This window comes from Bos indicus, chromosome 26, assembly GCF_029378745.1.
Source record: "Bos indicus isolate NIAB-ARS_2022 breed Sahiwal x Tharparkar chromosome 26, NIAB-ARS_B.indTharparkar_mat_pri_1.0, whole genome shotgun sequence".
Classification (NCBI taxonomy): Eukaryota; Metazoa; Chordata; class Mammalia; order Artiodactyla; family Bovidae; genus Bos; species Bos indicus.
In genome coordinates, this window is record NC_091785.1 from 18,303,117 (window position 1) to 18,319,920 (window position 16,804).

A 16,804-nucleotide genomic window follows, 5' to 3' on the forward strand; every position below is an offset into this window, starting at 1 on the left:
GACTCCTGAGTGATCTCTCTTTTCTTTCTGTTCCTCTGTTTTCTAAAATTTTCTATTACAAAAGGCAGTACAGCATAGTGGGTAACAACTAGCTATGTGACCGATTTACTTAACTCAACCATGCCTCAATTCTCAACTGTAAAATGGGGATAATCATCGCTTAGGACTGCAACAATGAAAAAGAGAAAATGCCCAGAAATTATTTGGCACATAAGTGCTTAACCAATGGTATTCAACTCTCTTTAAAAAAAATATTGGAATGATGGCTCAAGCATTTTTAAATGCCTTGTTTAACTGGAAAAAAAAATAAATCTCTTATCTCTTATCTTTCTTTGCTTTTCTCTATTTTCCAAATGATCAATATCACAGCAGAATTATTTATATAATGTTTGAGATGGTTTTTTAAAAATCCCCACACCCCTAGAAGTTATTCATAAGAGCCCCCTCCTGTGTGCACTCCCCTCTTCTCAGTGCTTATGAATTGTTTATTCCTTACCGATTTTATCAAGCTATAGGAGAGAACTGGCTGCTTTTTATTCCTTTGAGCCCCTCTAAAAGGTCCCCAGCAGGATGTAATCCCTAAGGACGACCTATCCACAGCTCTTGCCTCCAGCTCTGCCCCAGGCCCTGCATTCCCTGACTATCCTTATTTGTGAAGGCTCACAAAAGTATGGCTGTGAGGTAGTTGGGGGTAGGGGGTGGGTGGGGCCATGAGGGGAGCTGGGGGCCAAGGCCGAGGCTGTGCTGAGGACATCCTTCCATGTTGGGCCATGTCAGCCACTCTGGTGTGCTGGTCGCCAATCTTGTGCTGGCCGCCCTCTTCGATAGAGGCTCCGGGGCCGGCCCAGTGGGACGTGTGCATTTTCACTTGAGCCTTGACAGCAGGCAGAGATTTAATGATTGGAAAGCACTTTGAGAGCCCAGAGTGCTCCCTAATTGCCAACTCATAATCCCCAAATCGCTCTCTGCATGGCAGCAAGAGGTGAAGCATCTGCCCTTGGGAGGGTCTTTGTTCATGGGGCTCTCACTCCAGAACCAACCCGTGCAGAGGCAGACAGGGGCTCTGCCCAAAAAGGGGTCCCCACCTAAGACTCAGCAAGCATGCTGGGGAACAAGGCTTCTCAAAGTGTGGACGAGACCAGACTTACCAATAATGCAGATCCTTGGGCCCTTCCACACCCATTAACTTGGGGTCTTTGATGGCAGTGCTGATTCCCACACTATTTTAAGTGCTGATGCTTTAGAGATAAGAATGTGGGTCTGGGATCAGGGGGACCTGTTTTCAAACCTCAGCTCTGTCTTTTACAATTATGGTTTTCTCAGGGTATATGCCCAGTGGTGGGTTGCTGGGTAATATGGTAGTTTTATTCCTAGTTTTTAAAGGAATCTCCATACTGTTCTCCATCATGGCTGAATCAATTTACATTCCCACCAACACTGCAAGAGGTTTCCATTTTCTCCACACCATCTCCAGCATTTATTGTTTGTAGATTTGTTGATGATGGTATGAGGTGATATCTCATTGTACGTCAATGTTCATTGTAACACTGTTTACAATAGCTAGGACATGGAAGCAACCTAGATGTCCACACACACATGAATGCATAAAGCTGTGGTACATACAATGGAATATTACTCAGCCATAAAAAGGAACACATTTGAGTCAGTTCTTGTGAGGTGGATGAACCTAGAGCCTGTTATACAGAATGAAGTAAATCAGAAAGAGGAAAACAAAAATCATATATTAACATATATATATATGGAATCTAGAAAAATAGTACTGATGACCCTATTTGCAGGGCAGGAATGGAGATGCAGACCTAGAGAACAAACTTTGGATACAGCAGGGAAAGGAGAAGAGGGGGCTGAATTGAGAAAGTAGCACTGAAACATAAACATTACCATATGTAAAATAGATAGGTATTGGGAAGCTGTTGTGTAGCACAGGGAGTTCAACTGAGGTGCTCTGTGACAGCCGGGAGGGGTGGGAGTTGAAGGGAGGTTCAAGACGGAGGGGACATAAGTACACTTATGGCTGATTCACACTGTTGTAGGGAAGAAGCTGACACAATATTGTGCAACAATTATCCTCCAATTAAAAATTTAAAAAAAATCTCAGCTCTGATCCTTACTGACTGTGGCCTCAGCAAGTTATCTGACACTAGACTCACAGATCTAGGTTTTCCCTAAAAATAAAACTTTGAAGAGTTTTGCAATCAGATTAGTTCAGCAACACCCTACATGTCCCCTACGAGTGGACTAAAGGGGCTGAAAGCAATTCCCAGAGAACCTTATTTGACCTCAAACTTCCCCAAACATTTTTGATGACCCAACGGATGTTGGCAATTTGATCTCTGGTTCCTCTGCCTTTTCCAAATCCAGCTTGAACATCTGGAAGTTCACGGTTCACATACTGTTGAAGCCTGGCTTGGAGAATTTTGAGCATTACTTTGATAGTGTGTGAGATGAGTGCAATTGTATGGTAGTTTGAGCATTCTTTGGCATTGTCTTTCATTGGGATTGGAATGAAAACTGACCTTTTCCAGTCATGTGGCCACTGCTGAGTTTTCCAAATTTGCTGGCATATTGAGTGCAGCACTTTCAACAAAGGTCCATCTAGTTAAAGCTATGTTTTTTCCAGTAGTCATGTATGGATGTGAGAGTTGGGCTATAAAGAAAGCTGACCACTGAAGAATTGATGCTTTTGAACTGTGGTGTTGGAGAAGACTCTTGAGAGTCCCTTGGACTGTAAGGAGATCCAACCAGTCCATCCTAAAGGAGATCAGTCCTGAATATTTATTGGAAGGACTGATGCTGAAGCTGAAACTCCAATACTTTGGCCACCTGATGCAAAGGACTCATTTGAAAAGACCCTGATGCTAGGAATGATTGAAGGCGGGAGGAGAAGGGGACAACAGAGGATGAGAAGGTTGGATGGCATCACCTACTCAATGGACATGAGTTTGAGTCAACTCTGGGAGTTGGTGATGGATAGGGAGGCCTGGCATGGGGTCACAAAGAGTTGGACACGACTGAGCGACTGAACTGAACTGAACTGAACTGAACTTCCCCAAACCTTCCTACCTGTGCCAGAAACACCTCACTGACTTAACATCTCACAGACAAAGTTCACGAAATTCCTTTCTGGGAAAGGGAGAGTCTAGGGGTGAGGGATGGTGTGTTAAGGCAGCTCTGACAGGAGGGAGCCCTGTTCCTCATGCTCGGGGTCTGAGGCCGGTTCAGTCCCGTAGATCTGCTGCCTGGAGTGGGCATGTCACTAAAGCGAGGTCACCTTCCTGCTTCGGGTAATTTCCCTCAGAGGCAAGACAGATCCATTTTTAACAGTTCTTCATTTCAGCAGAGAATGCCCCCTGCCTCTGATGGGGGCTGGCGACCAGGACGGGGAGGGAGGCTTTGTTCTTCTGACCAGTGCTGACAGTTTAATTAAACCTAGCTCGAGACGGGGTCAGCAGGGTCAGGCATTCTTCAACAGGGCTCCGGCAGGACATCACAGAGGCGCCTCGCCAGCCACCACGGCCCTGGTAATGAGTTATCCTGGCCCTCACGGCGGGGATATAAATAAGGGGAAATAAATACCCCAGGCTGCCCTTAATCACCCACCCTCACCCCCTCCGGGCCCAGCAGAGACACAAAAGGTCAATCTTGTCAAGGCTAAAAAGAAGCCCAGAGGAGCTGGGTTTCCAGAGCGGCCTCTGAATGAGGATGGGGATGAAACCGGCAAGAGGAGGGATGGCAAGGCAGCGGGAGCAACTCCTCTCCAAGTCCCAAATCTGGGAGTTCACAGGCAGTTGACACACATGGTGCTCCCCCATCCAAAGTGGGTGAAGACTCGGTTTTGCTGCTCTAAGAGGTTATTGTTGTTTAGTCGCTAAGTCCTGTCCAACTCTTTGCAACCCCATGGACTGTAGCCCACGGGGCTCCTCTGTCTATGAGATTTCCCAGGCAAGAATACTGGAGGGGATTGCCATCTCCTTCTCCAGGGGATCTTCCTGACCCAGGGATCGAACCTGAGTCTCCTGTATTGGCAGGCTTTACTACTGAGACACCAGGGAAGCCCCATAAGAGAAGGAGGAAGGTTCAAATCTCTCTCTAACCCTAACCTTAACCCCTATGTGTATCTGTGAAACAACATCGCCACATACTCGCATGGTGGCTGTCAGGTGAGGAAGCTGATCTTAAATCTAGTTAACCTGCCACCAGGGTATAACCACTCCTGGCAGGAGACACAGGTCCAGCCAGTTAAGCATCTGCTCCCTCCACCACACAATGACACACCAAACTGCTGTCAGGTCAGAGGATGCAGACCACTTTCAAAGAGCACTAGTGAGGAATCCTCACCTCTGGAGGCACAGCGTCTCCCCCACCCCAGCTGTCTCACACAGCCGTCAAGTGTTCTCAGCACTGACCACAGTGCCTGGCCCATAAGAGGTCCTCTGTAAATGCTGGGTGGGTGGGTCAGGGGTGGATGGGCCAGTAGATGGAAGGTGAGAGGGAAGTTGGATGTGGTGAGGAGAGGAGAAGGGAGGGTGGGTGAGGCATGGGGGGAATAGATGGGTGTGTGGTAGGTTTATGGCTATGTTGGTAGATGGGTAAGTGCAGAGTGAATGGGTGGGTTTGGTGGGTAAATGAGTGAAAGACTGGATGGGCAGGCAGATGGATAGGTGAGTGGGAGGGTGTTAGATGTGAGGACCAGTGGAAGGAGATAGAGGATGGAGAGATGGTCGAATTGAAGATGGGTTGGTAGATGGGTAAATGGGAGCACAGAGAGGAAGGCTGGAAGGGTTGTGGTAGATGATCAGATGAGAGGTGGGTGGGGTATCAGCAGGTGGATGGGTGGATGAGCAGGTGGGTGAGTAGGCAGGTGAGTATAGCAGGCGGTAGAGAGGGTGTAGGTGGATAATGAGAAAGGATGAGCTTCAATATCAGACAGAGCAGGGTTCAAATTTGACTCAACCCCTTGAACAAGTCATAAACCCTCTGAGCTTGCACTGCTTCATCGATAAAAGGGAAATTCACTGATTTTCTGAGCACCTACAATGTGCTACAAGCCTACACCTGATATGAGAGGAAGTTACACCTTTCTTTAATCTCCACAACAGCCTGTGAGGCAGACATTATCTGGTAGAAGAACCTCAGGCTCAACGGGGTTCAAGGAAGTGCCCCAACATTATTTATCTAGTGTTGACTTTAATTCAGACAACAGAGGTTTTCCACTGCATACAAAAATGGGAAAATCTCCTGTCATAAAATAATGTACTCTGGGACTTCCCTGGGCATCCAGTGGCTAGGACTTGGTGCTCATGATGCAGGGGGCCAGATTCCACCCCTGGTCGGGAAACCGCCTCAACTAAAGGATCCCATACACCACAGCTAGGACCCAGTGCAGCCAAATAAATAAACATTTTTTAAAAATATATACTCTTTTTATTGAACACCTGGGAAATATAAAGAAGAAAGTCACCCAGAGGTAACGCCTGTTGGCATTTTGTAGTCATTTTCCTGTGCACCCTTTGGAGTGATTTGTTTAGTGATCTTAGTCAAAACAAGTTTGCATGCTGGCTTTGGTATCACAAACATTTATCTGCATCACTCTACGTCTTTCATAAAGGCCATTTCTGACAAGGATATAAATATTCCACCAAGTAGATATACCAAAGTTTACTTAATAGTTCCCCCAAGGTTGCACATTTTGGTTGTTATATTCTTTTCAATATTCTATATTTCAACATTCTAAATTATGCTGCAGTGAACATGTTTGTAATCATATTTTATTGACCTTAGGGTCAATCCCCAAACGCTAGATTTCTACATCAAGGTTTAAGCCCATTTTCAGACTTTTCATGGTCCCTTCAAGGCCTGGTGTCTATTTCCAACCCGATTACCAAACTGCTCTTGGTCCAAACCAATCATCTCTCTCGTCCTGAACGTGGAAAGAAATGGGCTGACTAATCCACCAACTGGAGAAACGTTAGTGAGGAATAACCAGCCACAGGATTTTAACTGCTGGAAGCTTCACAGACAAAATCAGTTGACATGTGGGCCACACTCCACCTGACAGGCTTTGTGTCAGCTCCTTACCCTGCACACCTGGTCTCTCATTGTCATGCTGATATAGCATAATGACCCCAGTGGGGGGAAAAAAATCTGTGACTTGTTCCAGTTGAAAAGGATTAGTAACAGATCTCTCAAAGGAGAAGAAACGTCACCAGATGAGAGACCAGAAACACCAAGCCCTGCCTCCCCTCTTTCCCTCCTCCTAAGAGGGGGTCCAGAGTGTGACTGCGCCAGACAGTCCCACTGCCCACAACTCATCCCCTTGGCCCAGGGGTGAATGCCTGGCCGAAGATGGGCCAATCGGATTCTTTCCCTAGAAATCTGGGCTGGGACCACAGACACAAGGGGATCTGAGCTCCAAAGTCACAGGAAGTAAGAGAGGAGTGACCATGGTGTCAACCAAAGTCACAGTGGAACTGAGATGCTGCTGGTAAACCTAAGACACTGGTCTGCCGGGAGAAGTGGGACAATAAAGTAGATGGTCAGAAAGAACTAGAAATACCCCTCACACCTCTGGTCCCCACTGTGCCTCATTTCCTGTCAAGAGGAGCCCATGAGTCTGCTGCTGATGCCCTTACCATACCCCAGCCCACCCCACCCCACCCCACCAGCCTGCAGGTCCTGTTTCTGGAAGCAGGAATGCCCAAATGCTCCTCAGCCAGACCACTGGGAGAGTAAACAGAGATGTTTGGAATGCCAGATGCTCAAGTCAGTGGATTGGGGATGAGAAGGATAGAAAAGAATATTAGCAAGTAAGTCTTTAGGCACTTGCTCCTGCATCCTTCCCTATAACCATCACCAGGGGAAAAAATACAGGGTCCTGACACCAGGGATAAACATCCAGATCAATAAAAAGTCTTGTTTAATCATTTCTTCTCAGCATGTACCCGTTTTGAGATGACCTGAACTGGAGAGGCGTCAGGAAGTACTGTCCCTGGTCATGAATTTAAGTTCTAGGCTGATCTACATGGGGAGTGCTGCACAGCAGTCCTCCCCAAAGTCACATCAGCCTGAACACCTGTACTCACAGGTGGGCTTAAGAAATATCAAGAGGAAACAAAATGACAGTCTACAGACTGGGAGAAAATATTTGCAAATGATGCTACTGAAAGAGATTAACTTCCAAGGTATACAAACAGTTCATCCAGCTTAATATAAAAAAAAAAGTCCAATCAAAAAATGAGCAGAAGCCCTAAATAGACTTTTTTCCAAAGAAGATATCCAGATGGCCAACAGGCACATGAAAAGATGTTCAGTATTGCTAATTATCAGAGAAATGCAAATCAAAACTACAGTGCGGTATCACTTCACACAGTTAGAATGGCCATCATTAAAGAGTCTATAAATAATAAATGCTGGAGAGGACGTGGAGAAAAAGGAACCCTCCTCCTACCCTGTTGGTGGGAATGTAAATTGGTATAGTCACTATGGAGAAGAGTATGGAGGTTCCTTAAAAAAACATACTAAAAATAGTGTTACCATATGATCCAGCAATCCCTGGGCATATATCCAGAGCAAACTCTAATTCAAAAAGATACATATACCCCAATGTTCATAGCAGCAGTATATACAATAGCCAAGACATGGAAGCAACCTAAAATGCCCATGAGTAGATGAATGGATAAAGATGTGTATATATAGTTAGTTAGTGTTAGTCGCTCAGTCTGATTCTTTGTGACCCCATGGACTGTAGCCTGCCAGGCTTCTCTGTCCATGGGATTTTCTAGGCAAGAACACTGGAGTGGGTTGCCATTTCCTTCTCCAGGGAATCTTCCTGACCCAGGAAGAACTCAGGTCTCCTGTATTGCAGGCAGATTCTTTACCATCTGAGCCACCAGGATATACAACAGAATACTACTCACTTATTAAAAAAAGAAATGAAATAATGCCTTTTGCAGCAACATGGATGGACCCAGAGATTATCATATTAGGTGAAGTAAGTCAGAAAGAGAAAGACAAATATGCTATAATATCATTTATATGTGAAATCCAAAGAAAATTATATAAATGAACTTATTTACAAAACAGACTCACAGACATAGAAAACAAACTTATGGTTAATTACTAAAAAGGATAGCAGGGGGCAGGAGGAGATATAAATTAGGGGTTTGGAATTAACATATACACACTACTATATAAAAATAAACAACAAGGACCTTCTATATTAAATATCCTATGATAAACCATTATGAAAAAGAATGTATATATATACATATATATATGGGTATAACTTGGCTATACAGTAGAAAGTAACATTGTAAATTGACTATACTTCAATTTTTCAATGGTTAAAAAGAAGAGGAGAGCTAGAGAAAATAGTCTCCCTTCATCCAGGCCAACAGTGCTCTGCATAAGGACTGGCTTAGTTAGGGACTAGATAGATAGATGGATCAACATATACAGTAACCACATATACAGTAGAATATAATTCAGCCATGAGAAAGAAGGAAACCCTTCCATTTGTGACAGCATGGGTGGCCCCCAGGGGATTATGCTAAGTGAAATAAGCCAAAGACAAATACTGCATGGTATCACTTATGTGTGTGTGTATAAGTTGCTCAGTCGTGTCTGAGTCTTTGCGACCCACAGACTGTAGCCCACCAGGCTTCTATGTTCATGGGATTTCTCAGGCAAGAATACTGGAGTGCCATTTCCTTCTCCAGGGGATCTTCCCGACCTAGGGATTGAACCTGGGTCTCCTAGGCAGATTCTCTGCCATCTGAGCCACCAGGGAAGCCTGCTATCACTTACATGAGGAATCTAAAAAAAAAGTCAAATTCATAGAAGCAGAGTAGAAAAGTGGTTGCCAGAGGCTGTGGGATGGACAAATAGAGAGAGGCTGGTAACAGAGTACAATCTAATGTATGACATGATGACTATTGTTGAAACACAGTCCTAACATAATTGGAATTTACCAAAAAAGTAAAACTTGAATCCCTTCAATAATATGTGAGATAATGGATATGTTAAAGAACTAGATGGAAGCAGGGGACCCTTTCATCATGCATGTGTATATCAAATTATCACAGGACACACTTTAAGTAATTTCAATTTTGTTAATTATACCTTAGCAAAGCTGAAATTTAAAAATAAATTTAAAAGTTCTTAAAAATAAAATAAATGACAGAGGATCAAAGCAGTGTCCAGAACTTAACAGCAACAAGGGACTTGCTCCAAACCCTAGATGGTGAAGGGCATCCACGTGACCGAAGGGAAGAAAGTCAAAGCAGGTGAATAATGCTGGGAGAGTAGGGGCCAATGTGCAAAGGGCTAAGAGGGCTTAAGAGAAGGGAAAAGAAAAGCACAGAAGGAGACCAGGAGAAAGGATGTTCAGGATGAATTTTTGCAGAGAGTTAACAGAAGCAGAAGATATTAAGAAGAGGTGGCAAGAATACACAGAAGAACTGTACAAAAAAGATCTTCATGACCCAGATAATCACGATGGTGTGATTACTCACCTAGAGCCAGACATCTTGGAATATGAAGTCAAGTGGGCCTTAGGAAGCATCACTATGAACAAAGCTAGTGGAGGTGATGGAATTCCAGTTGAGCTATTTCAAATCCTAAAAGATGATTCTGTGAAAGTGCTACACTCAATATGCCAGCAAATTTGGAAAACTCAGCAGTGGCCACAGGACTGGAAAAGGTCAGTTTTTATTCCAATCCCAAAGAAAGGCAATGCCAAAGAATGCTCAAACTATCGCACAATTGCACTCATCTCACACGCTAGTAAAGTGATGCTCAAAATTCTCCAAGCCAGGCTTCAGCAATACGTGAACCATGAACTTCCAGATGTTCAAGCTGGTTTTACAAAAGGCAGAGGAACCAGAGATCAAATTGCCAACATCCACTGGATCATCGAAAAAGCAAGAGAGTTCCAGGAAAATATCTATTTCTGCTTTATTGACTATGCCAAAGCCTTTGACTGTGTGGATCACAATAAACTGGAAAATTCTGAAAGAGATGGGAATACCAGACTACCTGACCTGCCTCTTGAGAAACCTGTATGCAGGTCAGGAAGCAACAGTTAGAACTGGACACGGAACAACAGACTGGTTCCAAACAGGAAAAGGAGTACATCAAGGCTGTATATTGTCACCCTGCTTATTTAACTTAATATGCAGAGTACATCATGAGAAACGCTGGACTGGAAGAAGCACAAGCTGGAATCAAGATTGCCGGGAGAAATATCAATAACCTCAGATATGCAGATGACATCACCTTTATAGCAGAAAGTGAAGAGGAACTAAAAATCCTCTTGATGAAGGTTAAAGAGGAGAGTGAAAAAGTTGGCTTAAAGCTCAACATTCAGAAAACGAAGATCATGGCATCTGGTCCCATCACTTCATGGGAAATAGATGGGGAAACAATGGAAACAGTGTCAGACTTTATTTTTTGGGGTTCCAAAATCATTGCAGATGGTGATTGCAGCCATGAAATTAAAAGACGCTTACTCCTTGGAAGGAAAGTTATGAGCAACCTAGATAGCATATTGAAAAGCAGAGACATTACTTTGCCAACAAAGGTCCACCTAGTCAAGGCTATGGTTTTTCCAGTGGTCATGTGTGGATGTGAGAGTTGGACTGTGGAGAAAGCTGAGCGCCGAAGAATTGATGCTTTTGAACTGTGGTGTTGGAGAAGACTCTTGAGAGTCCCTTGGACTGCAAGGAGGTCCAACCAGTCCATCCTAAAGGAGATCAGTCCTGGGTGTTCATTGGAACAACTGATGTTGAAGCTGAAACTCCAATACTTTGGCCACCTCATGCGAAGAGTTGACTCATTGGAAAAGAGTCTGATGCTGGGAGGGATTGGGGTAGGAGGAGAAGGGGACGATAGAAGATGAGATGGCTGGATGGCATCACCAACTCGATGGACATGAGTTTGGGTAAACTCCGGGAGTTTGGTGATGACAGGGAGGTCTAGCGTGCTGCAATTCATGGGGTCGCAAAGAGTTGGACTCGACTGAGCGACTGAATTAAACTGAAAGTTGTGATAACTCCCATAAGAGGCAGCTTGGAGAAAGGACAGAACAAGAGAAAACGAGAGCTGCTGGGGCTCAGTCAGGACAAGGCCAGTTGCCCACCAGGGACCAGGAGCAGCATGGACCTTGTGTGCAAGAGCTGACCCCCAGGCTAAGGGGGTGCCTAGGCTGCTGGGAAGGATCTTGTGCCTTCAGCCATCAAGGAAAGAAAAGTCAAACCACCCTGGATGTGCCTGGCACCAAAGGGCCAGCCTACCAGTTATAGGGGGGCTGACAGAGAAGGCCTAGCTCAAGCTGGCAAAGGCCAGCAGAAGAGATCCTCACTGAGAGATCGTCTCCACCTCTGTGGAGAGACCTCTAGGTCAGAAGAAGGAAACAGGAAGTGACCAGAGAGACAGAACTGAAAGGGACAGAACTGAAAGTTAGAGCTCCACCCTAAAACAAAACCTCGAAAGCAGGATCCATGAGAAATTCTGTGGCTGCCTTCAGACCACCGGGCTTACCAAGGAGCGGCAATCAGGACAGAGGTGGAAAGAACTAGCCATATTTAATCAGAGAAGAGAGATCAAGCTCCAGGCTCCACAGGCACACCTCTCAGCACTCTGCAGCCCCATGGTGCCGACCCCACCCAGCCTCCACCCCTTGTCTTACCCATTGCATCTCCAGACTTACATGCACCACCACCTACATGGGGTCCTATAAGCTTCTTCAGGGAAGAACCAGCAGCCCAGTATCTCACACAGTGCTCTGCTGGGCACACAGAAGGTCCAAACCAATGGTTTTTCAGGTTTGTTAATGATAACTAAACCTCCCAACTCAAAATTAAAAAACCTGAAAACTCCTCAAAATTGAACAAAAGTACTGTCCTTGATTGTTCTAGGTACTTACAGAAAGCAAAGCTAGAAAAATCAAAAATTATTAAAAACCTATTTAGCGTTCAAAGTTAAGAAAATGTTTCTAATACACAGATGTGTCCAACAATGGAATTGGCTGCCCAAGGAGGTGATGAACTCCCCACTGGAAGTAGCCAAGCAAAGATTAAAAGACTATACATACACTAAGAGGCTGCAGAAGAGATTCCTTAGGTAATCTCTAAGGTCCTGTCCAACCCAAGATCCCACAATTGTACAGGAGAACAATTACAGACATATCTGGTAAATCATGGAGCCACAGAATTGGCCACTACATTTTAAACTTGAAAGAAACACATTTACAACAAATAAAAGCATGACTTCATGCTTTTAACAAGCTGGCAGACCTCATTACTCTGAGTTGAAAATAGATCCAAGAAGGGCTTATTTGAATGAATAAACCTTCCACCCAAGGCAGGTTATCAAAGGCAGCAAGAGATGCATGAGAACTGTCCTCTCTATAAAGTCTGGCATCACGACTGGCAAGTATGCCCACCCCAAGAACATCACCACACCACACTGCCAGGGGCAGCACACAGAACTGGACAGACTACCAATTCTATCTAGTGCTTGCCACAGAGAAATGTCCCTAAAAGCACTGCAGAAAGATGGCCTTAGATCACCCGGATGATGCCTGCCAGGTGAGGAGTGTGGGGGTCACGGTCATGGGAATGTCCAGGCTCCACTGACCACACACTGCTCCCCCACCCCCAACAGGGCACGGGATAAGACCACAGAGAGAGCTTTCATCCATGGAGCGTCACTCACAGCCTCGACAGAGCCTGGTTATTCTGGAACAGCAGCTCTGGTAACGTGTGCAACAGGTTCCGGTTGAGTCGTCTGAAAAAAGAGAAGAGAGGAGAGGTTGGAAGTGGCCAAGCTGTCCAGGAAACCCAAACGACTTTTCAAAAAGCACAGGATTCAGAGTCAGAGGGCCCAGCGTTCAAATCCTAATGTGTCACTGTGTAACCCCAGGGAGTCACCTTCTCTGAGCCTCAGTTTCTTCATCTGTAAAGTAGGAAATTCACCATCCAACATTGGGGAGGATAAGAATAGAACATCTGAAAGCCCCTCAGTGGAGGACCTGACATGTCCTGTGCAGTCAGTAAAAAGAGCATCTTTCCTTCCATTATTCCATCCATGCCCATCATTATCTTCACTTTAGATTTCTAAGTCCCTGTATCAGGGACTGATTCAAATGTTATCTGTTTGTGAACTGGATACCTGACTACTCTTGAAATGTGAGATATACCCTAATGGGATAGGACTGACCACAGGGTTCTGATTCTTTATTGCTTTCATTCACATTTGGCCCAAGGATGATTCAACAGTTTTATTGCTTTAGGTATTTTTTTCAAATTGAAAATATCATTATAGATTTTTAAATTATTTATGAAAATGCATGCTTAATATTTTTGTAAAGCCTCAAATAGTAGAAGAGAAAGCATTAAGCCACCTGAATTTTTCTTACTCAACAATTTGCAGATGTCTTTCCATGCCAGACAGGCTTCCCTGGTGGCTCAGACTGTAAAGAATCTGCCTGCACAAGAATATACAATGGAGAAAAGACAATCTCTTTAACAAGTGGTACTGGGAAAATTGGTCAACCACTTGTAAAAGAATGAAACTAGAACACTTTCTAACACCATACACAAAAATAAACTCAAAATGGATTAAAGATCTAAACGTAAGATCAGAAACTATAAAACTCCTAGAGGAAAACATAGGCAAAACACTCTCTGACATAAATCACAGCAGGATCCTCTATGACCCACCTTCTAGAGTAATGGAAATAAGAAAAAAAAAAAATATATGGGACCTAATTAAATTTAAAAGCTTTTGCACAACGAAGGAAACTATAAGCAAGGTGAAAAGACAGCCTTCAGAATGGGAGAAAATAATAGCAAATGAAGCAACTGACAAAGAATTAACCTCAAAAATATACAAGCAACTCCTGCAGCTCAACTCCAGAAAACTAAACGACCCAATCAAAAAATGGTCCAAAGAACTAAACAGACATTTCTCCAAAGAAGACATACAGATGGCTAACAAACATATGAAAAGATACTCAACATCACTCATTATCAGAAAAACGCAAATCAAAACCACAATGAGGTACCATTTCATGCCAGTCAGAATGGCTGGTATCCAAAAGTCTACAAGCAATAAATGCTGGAGAGGGTGTGGAGAAAAGGGAACCCTCTTACACTGTTGGTGGGAATGCAAACTAGTACAGCCACTATGGAGAACAGTGTGGAGATTCCTTTAAAAACTGGAAATAGAACTGCCATACGATGCAGCAATCCCACTCCTGGGCGTACACACTGAGGAAACCAGAATTGAAAGAGACACGCGTACCCCAATGTTCATCACAGCACTGTTTATAATATCCAGGACATGAAAGCAACCTAGATATCCATCGGCAAACAAATGGATAAGAAATCTGTGGTACATATATACAATGGAGTATTACTCAGCCATTAAAAAGAATGCATTTGAATCAGTTCTAATGAAGTGGATGAAACTGAAGCCTATTATACAGAGTGAAGTAAGTCAGAAAGAAAAACACCAATACAGTATATTAATGCATATATATGGAATTTAGAAAGATGGTAACGATGACCCTATATGAGAGACAGCAAAAGAGACACAGATGTATAGAACAGTCTTTTGGACTCTGTGGGAGAAGGCAAGGGTGGGATGATTTGAGAGAATAGGATTGAAACATGTTTATTATCATATGTGAAAAAGATCACCAGTCCAGGTTCAATACATGAGACAGGGTGCTCAGGGCTGGTGCACTGGGATGACCCTGAGGGATAGGAGGTGGGAGGGGGGGTTCAGGATGGGGAACACATATAAACCCATGGCTGATTCATGTGAAAAAGATCACCAGTCCAGGTTCAATACATGAGACAGGGTGCTCAGGGCTGGTGCACTGGGATGACCCTGAGGGATAGGATAGGGAGGGAGGTGGGAGGGGGGGTTCAGGATGGGGAACACATATAAACCCATGGCTGATTCATGTCAATGTATGGCAAAAACCACTACAGTATTGTAAAGTAATTAGTCTCCAATTAAAATAAATTAATTAATTTAAAAAAAAAAAGAATCTGCCTGCAAAACAGGAGACCCGGGTTCGATTCCTTGGTCAGGAAGATCCCTTGGAGAATGAAGCAGCTACCCACTCAAGTATTCCTGGAGAACTCCATGGACAGAGGAGCCTGGCTGGCTATAGTCCATGGGGTCGCAAAGAGACGAGTTAGACACAACTGAGTGACTAACACTTTCACACTTTCGCTTTCTTTTCCATGCCAGACAATAGAGAATGACAAATCTATTTTTAATTATGTTACTTTTAGTATGTCCATCATTTCTAATTCTTCTATAGCTGGAAGATTATTTAGTACTATAGACATAGGCAGGAGTAAGAAGTTTGGTTCTGGAATGTGGCCTTACAGACAATGCAGAAAAAATTCAGACTTGTCTGAGGAAGGCAGTGAAGTTTAACCTGACTCATCTTGACAGCTTCGGTAACCAATTCTCTGACACTGGAGTGCAGGATTCCTACCCAACAGCAGGGCCTGTGGGAGGTGGGGGGAATGACACTTACAAAGTACAAAACCTTGGCACTCACACCATGTCTGTGGACCACCTTGCAGGAGCATCACCTAGGAAGCTGGTGAGAGAGGCGTGTCCCAGGCTACCCCAGACCTGTTGATTCGGGCTCTGCATCTCAACCAGATCCCCAAGGGCTCTGAGTGCACATCAAGGCTGAGAAGCACTGCAGTCTACTGTGTGTGGGTGCTCAGTCATGTCTGACTCTTCAACCCCACGGACTGTAGCCCACCAGGGTCCTCTGTCCATGGGATTTTCCAGGCAAGAATACTGGAATGGGTTGACATTCCCTCTTCCAGGGGATCTTCCTGACCCAGGGATCAAACCAGAGTCTCCTGCATCTCCTGCATTGGCAGGTGGATTCTTTAGCACTGAGCCACCAGGGAGCCCCTAGTCTACCATATATTTTGAATTTCCCACAACCATCTCCTTTAACAGCTCTAGAGGATGATAAAGTAACTGGGCAAAAGCTTTCTTCTGCTGGGAGGGAGGAGGAAATATAATTTGACGAGCTGAGTCTCGTTGGTCTGTGGTTACCTCCTAGGAGGTCACCTTTCATCTGACATGTGAGAAAGGTACCATTTTCCAACACAGGACAGTTAGAGTTACAATCTTAGACCAGCTGGAAGAAGTTTACTTTAAAGGTCAGGCTCCTCGGGAAACACATCATTGCCTTGGGGGGAATAAAGGACCACCAATGTAATCCTTAAAGCAACAGGAGTAGATACCAGATCGCTCCAATTTCCTTAAGCTCATCCAATAAATTAATCCTATATTTACACTGCATGGTAATCACTGGGTTTTGTTTTGTTTTCCCCTAAGACTTTCTCACTTCCCTGGCTTCAGTTTCTGAAAAACACTTAAAAGGAAAAGACATTCAACTGCTAAAGTGGAAAATCAAAGGACACCAAAGGAGAGACCCAGCATGTGGAGTGACCTGCAGAAAGCTAAGAAAAATGGCAGGGGTAGTAAGGCCCCGACTGGCCTCATTCGTGCCTGGCACTGGGATAAATGCACTGTAGGCAGTACCTCAGCATCGGAGGGGAGGCAGAAGGGAAAGCTGACTTTCTCTCTTTTGAGTACAAAGCATGCACATAACCTCCCATCTCCTCCCTGAAATGACCCCGGAGAAAGTTTGACCATCGTCATCTCACCACGTGGCTGGGCTCTCAGGTTCTAAAGATATGTTTGTAGGCCTGGCTGAGCTGTCTCTTTGATA

At 44.4% G+C, this 16,804-nt stretch overlaps 1 protein-coding gene across 1 annotated transcript in view; it reads right to left on the reverse strand.

The window, feature by feature from the left end:
• The window catches only part of SLIT1 (slit guidance ligand 1), a 175,168-nt gene that overhangs the window by 133,296 nt on the left and 25,068 nt on the right, over positions 1–16,804 (reverse strand). Inside the window, exon 4 of the mRNA XM_070781276.1 lies at positions 12,736–12,807. Within this exon, the coding sequence (XP_070637377.1) occupies positions 12,736–12,807 (72 nt within the window). The remainder of the gene's footprint in view (positions 1–12,735; positions 12,808–16,804) is intronic.